The sequence below is a fragment of the Pholcus phalangioides genome, unplaced genomic scaffold (assembly GCF_987345545.1).
Source record: "Pholcus phalangioides strain wild (caught in Gottingen) unplaced genomic scaffold, Ppha-v1.0 ptg000002l_1, whole genome shotgun sequence".
Lineage (NCBI taxonomy): Eukaryota > Metazoa > Arthropoda > Arachnida > Araneae > Pholcidae > Pholcus > Pholcus phalangioides.
In genome coordinates this window covers 7,735,199-7,751,643 of record NW_028301595.1, presented here as the reverse complement: position 1 = coordinate 7,751,643, position 16,445 = coordinate 7,735,199, and the positions used below count along the sequence as shown (strand labels likewise).

General features: G+C 34.5%; 1 protein-coding gene across 1 annotated transcript in view; it reads left to right on the top strand.

Moving 5' to 3' along the window:
- Positions 1 to 16,445, top strand: part of LOC149089313 (uncharacterized) — a 30,708-nt gene that overhangs the window by 1,969 nt on the left and 12,294 nt on the right. The window contains exons 2-12 of the mRNA XM_089237766.1: positions 2,148 to 2,248; positions 3,043 to 3,243; positions 5,910 to 5,998; positions 7,570 to 7,669; positions 7,799 to 7,842; positions 8,721 to 8,798; positions 10,441 to 10,637; positions 12,428 to 12,483; positions 12,566 to 12,672; positions 14,400 to 14,502; positions 16,179 to 16,278. Of these exons, the coding sequence (XP_089093892.1) occupies positions 2,148 to 2,248; positions 3,043 to 3,243; positions 5,910 to 5,998; positions 7,570 to 7,669; positions 7,799 to 7,842; positions 8,721 to 8,798; positions 10,441 to 10,637; positions 12,428 to 12,483; positions 12,566 to 12,672; positions 14,400 to 14,502; positions 16,179 to 16,278 (1,176 nt within the window). The remainder of the gene's footprint in view (positions 1 to 2,147; positions 2,249 to 3,042; positions 3,244 to 5,909; positions 5,999 to 7,569; positions 7,670 to 7,798; positions 7,843 to 8,720; positions 8,799 to 10,440; positions 10,638 to 12,427; positions 12,484 to 12,565; positions 12,673 to 14,399; positions 14,503 to 16,178; positions 16,279 to 16,445) is intronic.

Below are 16,445 nucleotides of genomic sequence, written 5' to 3'. Positions count from 1 at the left end.
CGTGAAAAAGTTGTAAAAAAATCAAATTTCAGCATTTGTTCGTCAAAGTTGGCAAATTTCGCATTTATCACATTTATTTCGTAAATTTCGCATTTATCGCAGTTATTTCGTAAATACGAAATTTACGCATTCCTAGCTATGATATTTTTATTAGCGAGGTTAATACCAAATTAGCGATATTCAATCCTGCCAAGATTTTATTTGTTTTGTGACCATCACGAAAATATTCATGTTCCCTAATAATGTAGCCTACTTGAAATTAAAGATTATGTGAGAACAGCCACGGTAAAAAAATAAAAATATCCCCCTTTTTAGCGATATGTTGGCAGCTTTTTCCTTCGTCAAAGACATTGTCTGAAAGCATGCGGGAGAAGTGGCCAAGAAAAAACAGTTATGCTTTCGGATGTTTCCCTTGCCAAAGAAAAGAAATCTCCAGAAAGGATTAATACTATGGTTGTTAAAATGAAGAAATGGCAATAGAAAACAAACAAAGGTTAAAAACATGGGCTGAGATGTGTGGGGGCCCAGCCTCAAAGGTAAAGCTGACTAAATATTGTGTTTGCGTATGTATGAATTGACATCATGCCACCCCCCAGACTTTTAAATCTATCTCCACCTATGGCTAAAATAATATTTTAATAATATCAATCACGTAATACACAATGGTCCCCTCTTGATATATAAATAAATATTCTCTGGCATAAAAGTAAAAACTGGGACTTCAAATAATACAAGGTTCAGGGCATTCTAGAAAAAAAACTGAAGATAACACTGAGAAAACAGTGTATATACAGTATGAGATGAAAAAAAGTGCTTCAGAAGTTCAAACTTCTAATGGATTCAACTGATTCAAATGCTGCATTCTCCATTGCGAAAGCTTATTACTAGCGACCTCTAGGGGTGACTTCATCTTCTGATGATCACAATACAGGCTAACAGTTAAAAAGGCCATTGCAAACCCAGAATTCGAAAGAAATAATAGCTGACAGTGGGGAGAGAAGTGGCTTGCTAGAAAGAAAAGCTCCAACAGACTAGAAAGGAAAAATTTCCAAAGTAAAAAGGTATTATACTCAACTGATCCGATTGCAAGCTATTAAATATTTCAATGTGGAAAACAAAATACAAAAAGCTGTATCGAAATTCAAGGGTAGGTCTGGTTACATACAAACTCGAGAATTTAATCAAAACATTCAAAAAGAGGGTACCATATATACTCATATATGAGCTGAGTTTTTTAATGAAAATTTTATTCCTTAATTTGAGGGCAAGGGTTCGCTTATACACGAGTTAGTTTTTGAGAAAAAATATCAACCCCCCCCCCCCCCACGTTTGCAAATCATATAGCTACATGGCCTCTGCACGACTGGCTTGAAGATCTGTGACTTTGGACTATTTTAGATGGCGTCACTAATCAGTAGAGTGATTTTTGTAGCTATCTTCAAACCCCCAAAGAACCGATGAAGTTAAACCCAAAGCAAAAAATCAAAAAAGTCATTGGCATTGATACATAGGCCTTAAAAAAACCCGACATTGGCTTAGTGTGCCAGTCAGTTTACGAAGCGCCCGAGTGGTGTGGTAGTAAAATGCTCATCTACCACTGTGAAGGCTGCCGTCATGATCCTAGGTTGAAACCCGGGAAAGAATATGGATAAGATATTTTCCCTAAAGAGCTTGAAGCAACCATTGATAGATAGCGTCTTCATTTCTAATTGATCTCATTAATGGCAATAAATTGCAATATAGCGATATAGCCAGAGTTGATATTTGGTGAAGTAGTACAGTTGAATATGAAAAGGAAAATGTACTATCGTATGATGACTTGGCCTTTTTCGATGTGGAATCAAAAGAAATGGATTAGAATGTTTGAATCATTTTATAAACATTTTGATAAATCATTGAGATAAACTTGAAAGTCTGGGGGGGGGGGGGGTATGATGATGATGTCATAAATTCATATATACGCATATCCAATACATTAGATGGATATACAATAGATCAGTCTACCTTTGACGGTGGAGGGGGCCCGTATCTCTGCCCATGCATTGATAAACACTGTGCTTTTCCGATAATGAAAACTTTGTTTTTTAAATTTTAGGTTATATATTCACATGACTCATTTAATCGAAAATTTTTCTTTTTTTTTGCAGTTCCGTACTTGGTGCATAAAGGAAAACTTGATTTCTTGGTATTTGATTATTTGTCAGAGATAACAATGTCGCTGTTGGCAGCTGCGAAACAAAAATCTCCAGTAGGTATACATTTCTAGTTTTCACTCTTACTACAAATGCCTGCACATCCCTGCATTCAAAATTTTCAGTTGAAAATCTCCACCCTCCCCCAATTGGCAAACATTGCCACTACAGATAGGCTTGGTCCAGCGCCTCCTACTGATAGAAGGCCTCTTCACACTGCTCGCGACGTCACTCAAGTAGTCCATCCTCACTCAGAATGTTCAGAGAAAAAAAGATTCTGCTGCACATGCTAGTATTATCGTTGTGTGGAAAAGAAATGATTGGACACTGAGTTTGCAATTTCTATGCCTCCCATCCAATCACTATGCAGTATTAGTGAGCCAACCCGGAAGATTCTACGCCCTAATAAATATAAACGAAATAGGATGGTGTAGTTAAAAATGTGGCAAAATTGTTAGGTAGTTAGTCTTATTAGACTACTCTCATGACATTCAGATGAACTTCAAAACCGTGCGGAGGCCTTTTCTACAGCCTATGCTGCTTGATCCCAAAATTTGCATGTATGATCTAGTCATACGAAATATATAACAAAATTGCTTCAATAAGTTTATTCACTGTGTACTCAATTACAAAATTATGCGATCATTGCTCTTTGTATTTAAATTTTTACTGCCAAATCTTTTTTTTAACTTTGAAGAACACACCGGAGAGAGGCAGAAACACCATATACAGGGAAGTCAATCTCTTCATACGTTGGAGAGACTTATTGTTAATTTTTCCATTCAAATACTCATTGGATATTTTTCTTAATCTTGAGCAGAATAGTTATATTTTTCTGATTTTATTTCAGGACATGGGATACACCCCAGATTTTGTTTCCTTTGCAATGGCCCCCAATCTGCAAGCGATAAAAGACAGAGGCATCAAAGTTGTGAGCAATGCAGGCGGGATAAATCCACTCAGCTGCGCCAATGCATTGAAGAAAGTCTCAGAAAATATGGGACTGAATTTCAGAATTGCTGTGGTCACTGGAGATGATCTGATGCCTCAGGTATGAATTAGGTTTGCAGCAATGAAAAATTTCATTTTTTTTCCCTCTATTGTAGTATATATATATGGAGTGAATCTGTGTGCGTGTGTCCCCTATTCTGCCAAACGAAAGGGAGGTGATAGACGAGAAACAACCTACCAACCCTGTCCTGTTTAAAACTGTTTTCGAGCTATGGTAGATAATTGATTATGGAAAAGAAAATGTGAGGTCTGAAAAAACCTGGATTTGTGAAGTTTCTGAGAGACCTACACACAAACTTAGCACATATTTGGAAAGCGCAGAAAAGATGGGTTTAATGGAGAGCTACCAGGCGCTGAAAGATTGACAAAGTTTAAAATCGAATTGTCACCAAAATTTTTAATCACCAATTCCACAAACACCTTCTAGCTATAATCAGTCAAATCTGCCGAAAACTTATCCATTCCTTCAGCTTTCGAAAGAGCCAAGAATAATCCAAATTGGTAGTTCAGGAGAAATTTAGTCGTTTGTGTGCAACATGACTGAAATCTGCATTTGTCAAAGTAATTTTGGTAAGTTTTGGCAACAATTCGATTTTTCACTTCACCAATCTCTCAGCGCCGCTTAAAGCTTGCCATGAAATACAGATACCCTACAGGTAGAGGTAATGACACCCCTTATAGGACTTTTTTGCAAAATCAAATTATCACTGAAATCTAACTGCCAATTCAGAATTTCCGTCGGATATCTACTTTGACAAATGCTGATTTCAGTGATGTATTGAAAACAAAAGACTAAATTTCTCCTAAGCCAGAAAACCAATATGGTTTATTTTATTAAAACAGTTTGAGATAAGACAGGGTTGGTGGAGTATTTAATGATCCACTTGGGCTTGTCTATACTCCCTTTAATTTGGCAGAATTGGTCAAATTCACCCTGTATATAAATTTGGGTGAATGTACGTGTTCAAAAAGTTCCCAAAACTTATTTTATTAAAGAATGAATATAGATAGAACACCTGTTTATTTGGTGAAAAGTATCTACCCTATGTAATTGTGCATTTTTGCCATTGATCATACAAAGATGTGGAGGCGGATTGCAAGCCTTTTTTTGTGTCATCCTCCTGTGCCTTCATTGCTGCTCATTGTAGTTCTTCAGCACCTAAGAATCATTGCCTCTTAAGCAAATTCTTTATCCACGGAAAAAGTTGTATGGGGCAAGATCAAGGGAATATGGTAGTTGTGGAAGTACCGGAATTAGATGTTCTGACACCAGAAGGGACCTGTGGGCTGGCATACTATCGTGATGGAGGACTCACGACCCACTTGCAATTCACATTTACATCTTTGTATGAACCAAGGCCATACTGGGGAGGCGGACTTGGAGGTCTGTTCCCCCAAAAATGTAAGAAAATGCCTAAAAAAGAGGGAAAGATGGCCATTGTTTGGCCATTGAAGCTATTGTTTTGCCCCCCCCCCCCCAAAAAATTCAAATAGTCCCCATCCGAATGAAATTTCTGGCTATGAGCCTGGCATGACCAATGGCTAAAATGCATTGCTGCATAGGATAGTTATTTCAAAGGAAGCACAAAATAAACAAATTTTAATTACATGCATTCTTCCGTAATAAAATAAGTTTCAGAATTTTGTGAACATAGTAGTATAAAAACACAGGTCGGCCAAAAAAAAAACAAAACTCACTGTACTACATCCACTATGCAAATGCCAGAGTAAGTTTTACGATCTGAGTTGTTTCTGTTGCAGTCAAGTAGTGTTATCAATACTGTCCATTGGAAAAATGAAGGTGTCTGTTTTTTTTTCTTTCAGATAATAGTAAAACGACCATATTTAACCATTAATAGACATTTTCTTCTACAAAGAAAGTAACATGTCCCATAATGACAATGCTGAACAACTGTATAACTTTGATTATCTACGCCAGTGTTTTTCAATCAGTGTGCAGTGAGAGTGTCTTAGATGGTAGAGAACATTGAAAAATTCTATAGGCCATCAACCACATTATTTTCTAAGGCATAATGCGTTCAAATTTTATAACACTAAGTGTAAAAACCTAAATTAAGACCTTTATGATATAAGTGTATTAAGTAGTTAAATATTTGACTATGTATGCAAGTGTGCCACAAGCTCAAATGTAGGTTTGAGTGTGCCACGAAAAAGGTCGAAAATCAGTGATCTAAAAGCTAATGTGGACCATTACTACATTGTGGAAACTGAATAGGATAACTGAAAACTTGTATAATATAGACCTTATTAGATTTTAAAGTCAAATAGAATGACTCAGTTTGGTTAAAATAACTTTTGCATAAAGACTAAATTTAAAATTTTGTGTATTGTACAATTGAAACATGCAGTAAACAAAGCACTGTGCTTTAATAATAAAACTGATGATATATAATAAAATTTAATGTTAATTTGACTAATAAAGATTTGATGATTGCACTGTTTACTGTTAAATGCTTTGAAAAATAATCGTTCGATGTCTTTTGAACCACTCTACCTTTACATAACCTGCAAAACTATTGCTATACACTGCAGTTGATACAAATCCTTTATATTTTGATTAGCTTTTATGCTCTCTTTCATTAAACTTGTTTACTAATCGTTTATTGAGTTCCACCATTTGTTTGAAATAGTTTTTTTATATTGCAATTGCATGCCCATAATTTAAACAAACAAATTTATATATAGAAGGAAGCCATTCAAGAATGTAATATCAAGGAAATGAAAAGTGGCTCTCCTTTTCCGAAGCAGATGAACAGCATGAATGCGTATTTGGGGTAAGCTGGATTTCTCTTCTCTAAACATTTGGAGATATACATTAGAACCTCTCGATTATTGAATGCTGCTCTTGAAAAAGACTGCTTACAGTTATATATAAAAAAATATTGATCACAAAAAGGTTTTGTGTAAGCTGGAGGCCAGATCATAGAACATTCAAATGTTGTTTTGTGTGCATATGTTTTTCCTTCTTAACGTTTTACCTCAGTTCATGAGGATATGTAGTCATAGTACACTGGTTCGTACACCATAGTGGTGGTCGTCTGAAGTTGGTTTTCTGTGGTTCCCAACTTTGAGGCACAAATGTGGGCCAATCTCCCCATTAAAAGTCTCGCCACAGAGAGAACAGGCCTACAACAGGCCTTCGAACCCTTCCTTGCCCTCCCTCTCCTCCTATATCCCCTCGATGCTGCCTTTAGGCTACTCCCCTTGAGCAACACCTCCGTCTACTCAACCTCCAAATTAAAAAATACCTTTCAATTGAGAACTATTAACACTAGCAGCCTGAAAAATAAAACAGATTTTCTAGAATCATTCCTACTCATCCATAATCCCCATTTTCTAGGTGTTACAGAATCATGGATAAATAATACAATCTCTAATTCTGAAATTTTACCACCTGATTACAATGCTTTTCGAAAAGACAAACTCTTTGGGGGGGGGGGGGGGTAGGGTCTTACTTATTTTCAAAAATACTATCCCTTTAACTGAAATTCTATTAAATTCCGACCTCAAAATTGTTGGAGCCGAATGGCTTCACCCCAACTGTCTCCTACTTGCCATCTTTTCTGTCTATTTCCCTCCCTCTCCACCGTGTCCAAACTTAAAAATGAACTTCTTCTCCTCCCTCTCTCTACTCTTTGTCTCATTTCTCGATTAACATTGTTCTATAAAATTTTGCATGGGTCAATTCAACATAGATACTTCTGGTATCTTAGACAAACTATCCTACATCTTTAGAAGACTCGACCATTCCCTTAAAATGAAACCTATTTTTGCTTCCACTGATTGCTTTAAATACAGCTTCTTTCCTCATACCATTGGCGAATGGAACAAATTCCCAAGCTCTATTGTTGAATCTCCAACTATCACTAGTTTTTTGTCTGATAATAAGCAATATCTTTGTCATTCTCAATCGCATCCTCTTGTATAGGCTTAAGGGCCAACAATATTGTATAAATAAATAAATAAACAACGATACAATTAGTCAATCATTACACTTCTATCTTAGTTAGAAAAACTGGGGGTAGATGGCAGCACTATACACAACAAGCATTATACAGAAGCAAACTTCACATCTGGTTCAATACATGTACACACACATTCCAGCATGTACTAATTCATTAGAAATTCCCCAGAGGAATGTGGACAAGGTGCATGTGTGGTTTAGTAGTAGTAGTCATAGTACACCATGTTCTCGTATTTATGCTTTGAAGTCATATTTAAAAAAATATATAATATATGTGGATGTTTGTACTTGTCCTGTGAATTGATCAAGTAGCCTATAAAACACTTTGTTGTGTAAGAGTCTTTTGTTATAAGCTGATTTCTGCTCTTTCTGAATTTACAGGGCTGGTCCAATTGCAAAAGCATTAAAAGATGGAGCTGATATAGTTATAACAGGCAGATGTGTGGATAGTGCTCTTGCTCTTGGCCCTCTCATCAAGAGTGTATGCTTATTTTTTTACAAGTTTTTTTTGTACACAAATTTTTCTTGTCAATCGTTTGCATTTTGTGTTTGATATTTGAAATCAATGTTGAATGCTACTGTTTCCTAATTTATTTTTTGTTGATTCCAGTTTGATTGGAGTAGAGATGATTATGATAAACTGGCATGTGGAAGGTAATTGAAACATTTTTATTCGTATGAAATAAAAACAGTCACACACCATGTTCTTTCTGTAGCTTATTTGTAAGCATTCATGATATTTTCAAAGTTTGCCCTCCTGTGTAAATTTCTACCGTTGTAAAAAGGAAGATACTTTTTCCAAATGTCATAGCAGAGTTTCAAGCTGCAGCTGGAAGAGAGGGGTGGGAGAGAATTTTATCGATAGGTCTGTTGTTTTGATACTTAGTACAGTAAAACTCCTGTTATAACAAACCTCAAAGGACCAAAAATTTGGCTTGTTATATCCAACCCGAAGAGTCCTAGTCCCATGTTCCTATGGGTGTGACCACAAATTTTTATCCACGGTCTGACCAATGCTGTGTCTGACCACACAGCATTGGTCGGCTAAAATTGGTTTCTTGTGGTTCTCAACTTGGAGGCGTCAATGCAAGCTAATCTCCTCGTTAAGAAGTCTTGCTACAGACAGCAGCAGACCTACAACAATACAAATACTAAATCACCACTCACAATATGAAGTATAGGTGGCAGCACAAAAAAATACAGAAAACTAGATATCCACTCGCACTATTTGGTACACATGCACACTTCCAGCATAACTCATTTGGTAGTAAATTACTCATGACAATAGACTGGAGTTATGCTCTGTTGAAAGAAGAAAAATCTATTTCCCAGACTGAAGTATTCAAGGAGCTTTTCTTATTTCAAATAAATTTTTAATCTGCTCAAGTCTTATTATACTACAGCATTTATTGGTCAAATCTATGACTCTAATGGCTTGTTAGGGATATGCTTTTATGTAAATCCATAGTTTGTACAAAAAACATTAATTTATAATTTATACTCGTTTATTAATATTTATATTACGTTTTAAGTTTAGCTGGACATCTCATAGAATGTGGTGCCCAGTCTACAGGAGGTATACACACAGATTGGCATCTAGTTACTGATTGGTATGATAATAATTTATATTTTTATTTCTCGCGTAATTTATTTTTTGTGATTTGTTTCAATAATATTTGTTTGATCATTCATTTGTTTCTTTTTGTTACTTCTTTTGTTCTATGGTTCTTATTTCATTATGCAAAAAGAAATAACTAACATGCTTACTACTTGTATGTTCATTAAACAAAAATTGAAGTGTGTGTATGATTTTAAATGAGAAAGTACTTAGAAATCGAGATCTAAATTAGGCCCTAATCTTTCTTGATGGTTTATTAAACAATATTATATGATTCCTGCAAACAAAACTTCTATTCTAAACTTTTTTTAAAAGTGTTGTACTATATTGGATGTATAAGAAAGTCTCATTATCCTGGAATAACATGCAAACAGTTGACCCTAGAAGCAGACTTCCAATTAGGAAAAAGTATCCAAATAACATGTACAAAACTGAGTACGTCATCCGTATTGCAAGGGTGTATAGTTATTAAAAAAAACAATTTATTTTGTCACTTGCTCTCAAAAAATACAATTGAAAAGTTGTTTCCCTATCCCTCCTTAGTTGAAAAAGCATGCTTTTAGCGCAATGTTCCCTTAAATGTTTGAATTCAAAAATCACTGAAAATGAGGGAAACAACAGCACATGAAGTGTAGAAAGAGATTGTTCATTAGTTCATGTGGTTATTTCCTTAATTTTGAATTCAAATATCCAAGCAAATATTTCATTTAAAAAAATGGAATTTTTTCTGTTTGGCTCAAAAAATAGAAAAGACTAAACAACCTTCTAATTGTGTTTTGAGAACTGTTGAACAAATAAAAAGTTGATTTTTTTTTATTTCGATAACTATCCCCTTGAACAAAACATTATGCAAAAACTTATGAGATCTGCATGTTGCACTTGGACACTTTTTCTAATTGAAAGTATGCCTCTAGGATCAAAGGTTCATGAGTTATTCCAGGATAAAAGGACTTCCCTATTCACCCTGCATAAAAGACTAATTTTGGGATTGGAAAGTATTTGATTCATTAAATATAAATTTTTTCGAAAAGAAAAATTTCTAATAATCTTGATGGTTTCTACTTTTCTTAAAATGTATAATTCACTCTGAGTTATATTTATGTTAAACGAAAAGTTACTGGAGGGCACAGTAAGCACCAGTTATGCTAATATAAAGTTTTTACTTTTAATTCGCCCTTTATCGCTTCTGCCTTTTACTCATGATCATAAAATATTTTGCAAAATTGACAAATATAAATACATATTAAATTATGTACGTAAGTCTAGAAATATATGTTTACAAACTTTTCAATTTATAGAACAGTAGAAGAATTAAGTGAATGATACATACACGTCTAAAGAAAAGTTTGTATTTACCCCTCCACTGCTAAAGGAAAAGTTTCCATTAGGTCCATCTGTAGTTAATTGACATGTTGGATATTTACACTTGTAAGGAGAAATGCAAAACTTCTAGTGGTGCAATAATAAAACTACAGAATCTAACTTTGAAGTTTATAGTTTTGAAGTCAATTTGTAACTTGGTAAATTCAATCACAAAGTTATAGTTAAATTGTAGGATATTAACTCTGTAAAAGACAAAGGAAGTGCCACCTTATGTCAAAAAAAAGTTTATATTATTGAAAAAAAATTTTCAGGCACAAAATGGGGTTCCCTATTGCTGAATGCTATGAAGATGGCACATTCAACATCACGAAACCCTCTGACACTGGCGGCTTGGTAACTTTTGGGACAGTAGCAGAACAACTGTTATATGAAATAGGTGACCCTTCAAACTACATGCTGCCTGATGTAACCTGTGATTTTACAGAAGTGAAACTGTCTGAAGTTTCAAGTAAGTGTATGTAACTGTGATTGACAGTTTATACATCTGTATGCAATGTATTACATGACCTTGTATCATAACAACTGTTCTTTTCTATTGCTCAGATAATCATTTTCTAGAGCTGATTAATGTGTACTGGGGTATACACAGGGTGAGCTGCACCAAATCTGTTAAATAAAAGGGGGAGTGATAGATGATCCCAAGTGGAATATAAAACACCATAACGACCCTGTCCTATCTAACCGTTTTCTAGTTATGGTGGATAATGGATTATGAAAGACTACTGTACCAATGCTGACACCCCAAATTTGTAAAGATTTTGAAAGACCTACTCGTAAACTAAGCACATATTTGGAAAGAAGAAAAAAATCCTATAAAGTGACATCATTTTCATCAGAATATTTAGATTTAATGGCAAGCTACGAGTGCTGAAAGATTGAAAAGTGTAAAATTGAGTTGTCACCAAAATCTGTAACCTCCAATTTTACAAACAACCTTCTAGCTATAATCAGTCAAATTTACCAAAAACTTGCCTATTCCACAAGCTTTCAAAACATCAGACAACAAACCATATCAGTGTTCCAATTTAGGAGAAATTTAGCCTTTTGTTTGCAATACATCACTAAAATCAACGTTTGTTAATGTAGACATTTTAGTTGATTTTGGTGAAAATTTAATTTCACGCTTTGCCAATCTCTCAGTGCTTGTAGTTCACCATTAAATCCAAATATCCTGATAGAGGTAGTGTCACCGGATGTCCACCACAACTGGAAAACGGTTAGAGATGGGATGAGGTGTTGCTATGGTGTTTTATGTTTAACTCGGGCTTATCTATCAATCACACCCTTTCATTTAGCGGATTAGGTGCAGTTCACCCTTGAATGATATGAACCTTATAGAATTTCTGGGACAAAAAAATTTAAAAAACAAAACAAAAAAAATCTATAAATGTGAATGTGTAACAAATTATGTTTTTATCCAAATAATTACTGTACAATATGATAAAAATATCAGACAAACATAGTATAGTATAAAGTTATATGAAGTACTGCAATGCATTTACAGTTCACATTTCGAAGATTACATTCAGTGCCTCAAAGTAGTTCTTTTAATGTCTTCTGTGATTGATCACTCTTAGATGCTTCAGGGAGTATGGTGCTCATGAGCAATAGGTTCAAGATGTTTGTCTAGTTTAGAGCCTTCCAAGCTTTTTTATTTCATCGCCTCATTTCTCATAGGAAAAGACACTCTACCCTTTGCTAATCCAATGCTTAGGATTCCATGCTGTATCTGTAGTTTTAAGTGCCGCTCCCTTTGCCTTTTTTTTAAACACTCGTCGAATCTTGAATTTCACAACAGGTGATATACTCTTGCTATATACTAGAGCATTTTGTGAACCAACTTTTTCTGACACAAGGTATTTCACACTCATGATTTTATTGCATTTAATTTTTAAATTCACTACTGTGTATGTGTGTGTGTATATATATATATATATATATATATATATATATATACACACACATACACAGTATATATATATATATATATATATAAACAGTTCAAGATCACCAACGAATCTTTATATGTTTTGTCAGTCTCAATAATAATGATTCTTTCAAGATCACCAACAAATCATTATTATTAAGACTGACAAAACATATAAAAATAAGTCAATCGTGGGATGCAGGTTAAATAGGAGTGTACGTAACATATATTCAATTAGACACAACTTTTGTCGCATGTCACACAACTGTTTTTTACATATACCATGTTTTATTAGATGGTTTCTCTTGTAGAAGATGTTGTGAATGTCAAAGGTGCAAAGGGGAAGAAACCTTCTGATGTCTATAAGGCAAGTACACTTAACATTTACATGTTTACTAATTATAGCATTGGGACATCTATTTGCTTAACATGTCTTTTTCACATATTAGGTTAGTGCTACATTCATTGATGGATTTCGAGCTACTGCTGTTTGTCCTGTGGTTGGGCCTAAAGCTGTGGAAAAAGCCAGGAAAACTGCAGAATCTGTTTTGAAACGGTTGGTATATCATCCTAAAACAAGTTCGATCTTTTTTTCTTATTTATGGTTAACAATCAAATAACATCAATATCATTAAAAAATAGCTAATAATTCAAAGAAAAACTGTCGAAAGAAAGTATCTTGTGAGGTTTTTATTTAACACACACACACAGTAAAACCTCCCAATAGCCCCCTGACGGGACCATGAAAATGTGGCCATAATTTGGAGATGACCATTGTTAAGAGGTTCAGTGTTTATAAAAATATTTTATTGCACTAGATCTTTTGGGGTTGTTACTCCACATTTCATTTGCTTCAGATGCAAATTTTTTGCCCATCAGTGCTGCGGACAACAACAATTAAGAAGAAGGCAATGAGATGATGCTATCTTCTTGAGAAATGGTGAATTACCCTTTCCAAGGAGTTTCTATTAATGATGCAATTTCCGAGGAGATCACTCTGTCCCTTTGCTAGCACCGAAGAGGATACTTTAGTAGCGAACAAGCTCACCATGGGCTTTAGTAGTGAACAAACATTGGCTCACTTGGGCACGGTTCGAAGATCTCAAGTGTGGAAAGGGCCTTGGAAAAATGGGATCTGGTCAAATTTTTGGCAGTGAGTATGAAATTGGGGTAGCTTTTATTTCTGTAGTCAAGTAGTAGAGAGCCTCAGAAAAATCATTTTGCCTGTGATGCTATTAAGACGGCCTTGGTCATGTTCAACCTTTTTTTCTTACCTGTGGTCATTTTTAAGGAACTGGCGATTTGTTTAACAATTGGCAACATTATAGCAATGTCTTGTATTTATGATCTCAATTTCCCATATTTTTCCTGATCAAATATGGTTACTCCTGAATATAATAAAACAACTTCATACACACTACTTGATTGCATCTAATTATATTTTTCATACTTAGAAGGTCTTGAAACTGTTGACCTTCTTGTGTAATGACACCTCGGCTATAACGACAAAATCAAATTTTTGATGTCATTATAATTGAGTTTGACTGTATTTATCAAATTCACCTATTTATTTTATTTTCCTCGAGTGGCTGCTGAGCACCTGGGTAGTGTACACGGAGCCCCCAAGGGCTCTGCAGAACGCTGGTTGAGAACTGCTGCCCTAACAATACCTCCAAACAATTAGAGACGAGATATCTTGTCCCTGTGTAAATGATTTAAATACATTTGAGCTCTCTTCCCCCACCTCATGACTTTTCATTGGTAATCCTGTAGAAGAAAATATTTTTCTTTTCCTTTATCTCAGCATTATCTGTTTATCTTTTCTCCCTCGCTACAGTTTGATGATTAAAAAAAAACGTAAAGTAACATATAGGGAAAGTGTAGCTGAAAGAGAGAGAAAGGATGGAATTTCCTCTCATTCCCCCCCCCCCCATTTCCCTTGTGTAAACTAAACAAAGATATAACTTTTTTGAGATTTATCTCTGTTAATTCAATTGCACGTCATCCAATAAATTGGTCTTCAAAAATTAAGCATTGCAATGATGATGTAATAATGGTGGTGGTTTCACGATATAGATGGTTTCAACTGCTTTTCTCTTTCACCAAAAAAATTATAATGGTACTGAAAATCAAGATTGAGTTTAATTCTTTGTGCAGTTAAAGGTCTTGGGCAGAATTTTTGGAACGAGGGGGGGGGGATGGACTGTTTATTCATAATGTTCATTGTAGCATTACAGATTTTTTTTTAATGTATTAACTGTTGTGTTATATCATTTTGGATAGTGCAGAGACTGTATTTGATTACCTTGGAATGGATAATTTTAAACGAGTGAATGTTGAAATCTTGGGTGCTGGTCAAAACTATGGCAAGAACATAAAAACCTGTGTGAGTGAATTATTTATCTTTTTTTTGCATTGAAATTAAAACCGCTGCTTCATTTGTTATTTGTATGATGATCAATCTTAACCACACATTCAATTTTTTTTACTGTTTTTCTGTAAATCAAAATTGCTCCTGCCCAAGCCAGAAAAAAATTTAAAATTAAAATCTTTTAAAATGTGACACTATGAATAGTGTAGTGCAAGGGTTTTCAAACCCTTGTGGAACATTTCCCCGAGAAGTTGTCAAAGTTTTTTGAAGAGAGACGAATGCACTCTTGAATTTTTTCTTAACTACCCTCCATGAGCTTTTTAAAGCACTACCTTGATGGAAATAGGGTATAAGGAGGCACAAATTTTGAAAACTTAGGAAAGCTAATGAAATAAATATTTTGTGTGCGTGATACCCTAGCACTGGTGCTATTTTCTGTTCTGGTGTATTGAGGTTTCAAGTGTTTTAGGATCATATACATCCTAGGTACGCAAACTTTTTGAAGCGTGACTCCCCCTTGACCAAAAAAATTTATCGGTGACCCCTACATAGGCTGACCATACATCCCAGTTTTTTTTCTAGTAAATGTGCTATCCAGAAAGCCCTTTTTGAAATGCTTGTTTCGATTTTAATTAGGCAATATTAACTTCCAAAGATATTCAGTTTTTTTAAGTACTATATAAATATTTACTTTGTTTTTGATGTACTTGGTGTCCCTTATGCAAGATAGAAGTGTAGCTAGATATGGTCCTTGATTTTCGTGTACAGAGTGATTAAGGAAGAATCATCTGAATTCAAAATGATTCTACACTTGAGGTCGACCATTAGAAAAAAAAAAATCATAAAATGTAGACACATTTCGCCCCGTATATTCACATATTACTTATGATTCTATTCTGTGTTTTTATTTTTAAGAAATGTAGAATTTTGAAATCAAATGATTCTCCCACATACTTTTTTTTTTGCAAGGACATTGCGCATTCGTGATTCTGGCATGATAGAGTCAATATATTGATTATTGTACAAGTGGAATTTGATAAAATCACATTGTATGATACATGGTAATTAGCTCAGCTGAATAAAGGCATTCTTTAGTTCTAACATGTTTTTAAACAAAAATGAATTTTTTATTTGAAAGTTTTTGTTTTGGAGTATCTCTTGTGACCCCAGCGATCCAGTGAGGTCGCAATTCATGGTTTGCGGGCATGACTGATCTACATTATCCCCTTTTATATAAAGTTTTTTATCAAAATTATTTGAGTAGCTACTTTTTTTTACAAGGGACGAACTGCATTGTAATAATCCCCATCAATACCTACCTTACAGTAGGCAAAGCTGTTATTAATTGAGACATTGACATGGAAAAGCATCTAAGTCACAAGAAAAATTTTTTATAGGACATTCAAAAAGCAGTTTTCGTTATATTTACATCTGATGTCAACATAATTTTTTTTGACAGCTGCAGAAATTAAATGACTCTTTCTAGTGACTTACTTGCACAGCTGCAGAAACTAAATGACTCTTTCTAGTGACTTGCTTGCTTTTCCACGTCATTGGTTCTTACTATTTTATATGTGAGAAAAAAAATTAACTTTTATGCTTTTCCATGCCAATGTCCCAATTTTACAAAACTTTTATTGTTTCTGAATTGCTAACTCAACTAATTTCAATGGGATCTTTTATACTTACAGGATTCTTGTGAAGTTGTATTGTGGATTGCTGTTCATCATGATAACAAAGAAGCAATAAGCCTATTCTCCAGAGAAATTGCTGCTGCAGCTACAGGGGGAGGTAACTATCTTGAAAAATATAATAATTTTGCAAATTCTTCCTAGTAAATGTGTTTTTTTTTTCATAATTATGTATAAAAAAAATAACAGCACATTCCCTTACATTAAAGTATCCCACGTCTCCTTCATAAATACCTTGTTTGATCATAGACATACCTATTTCTGTGT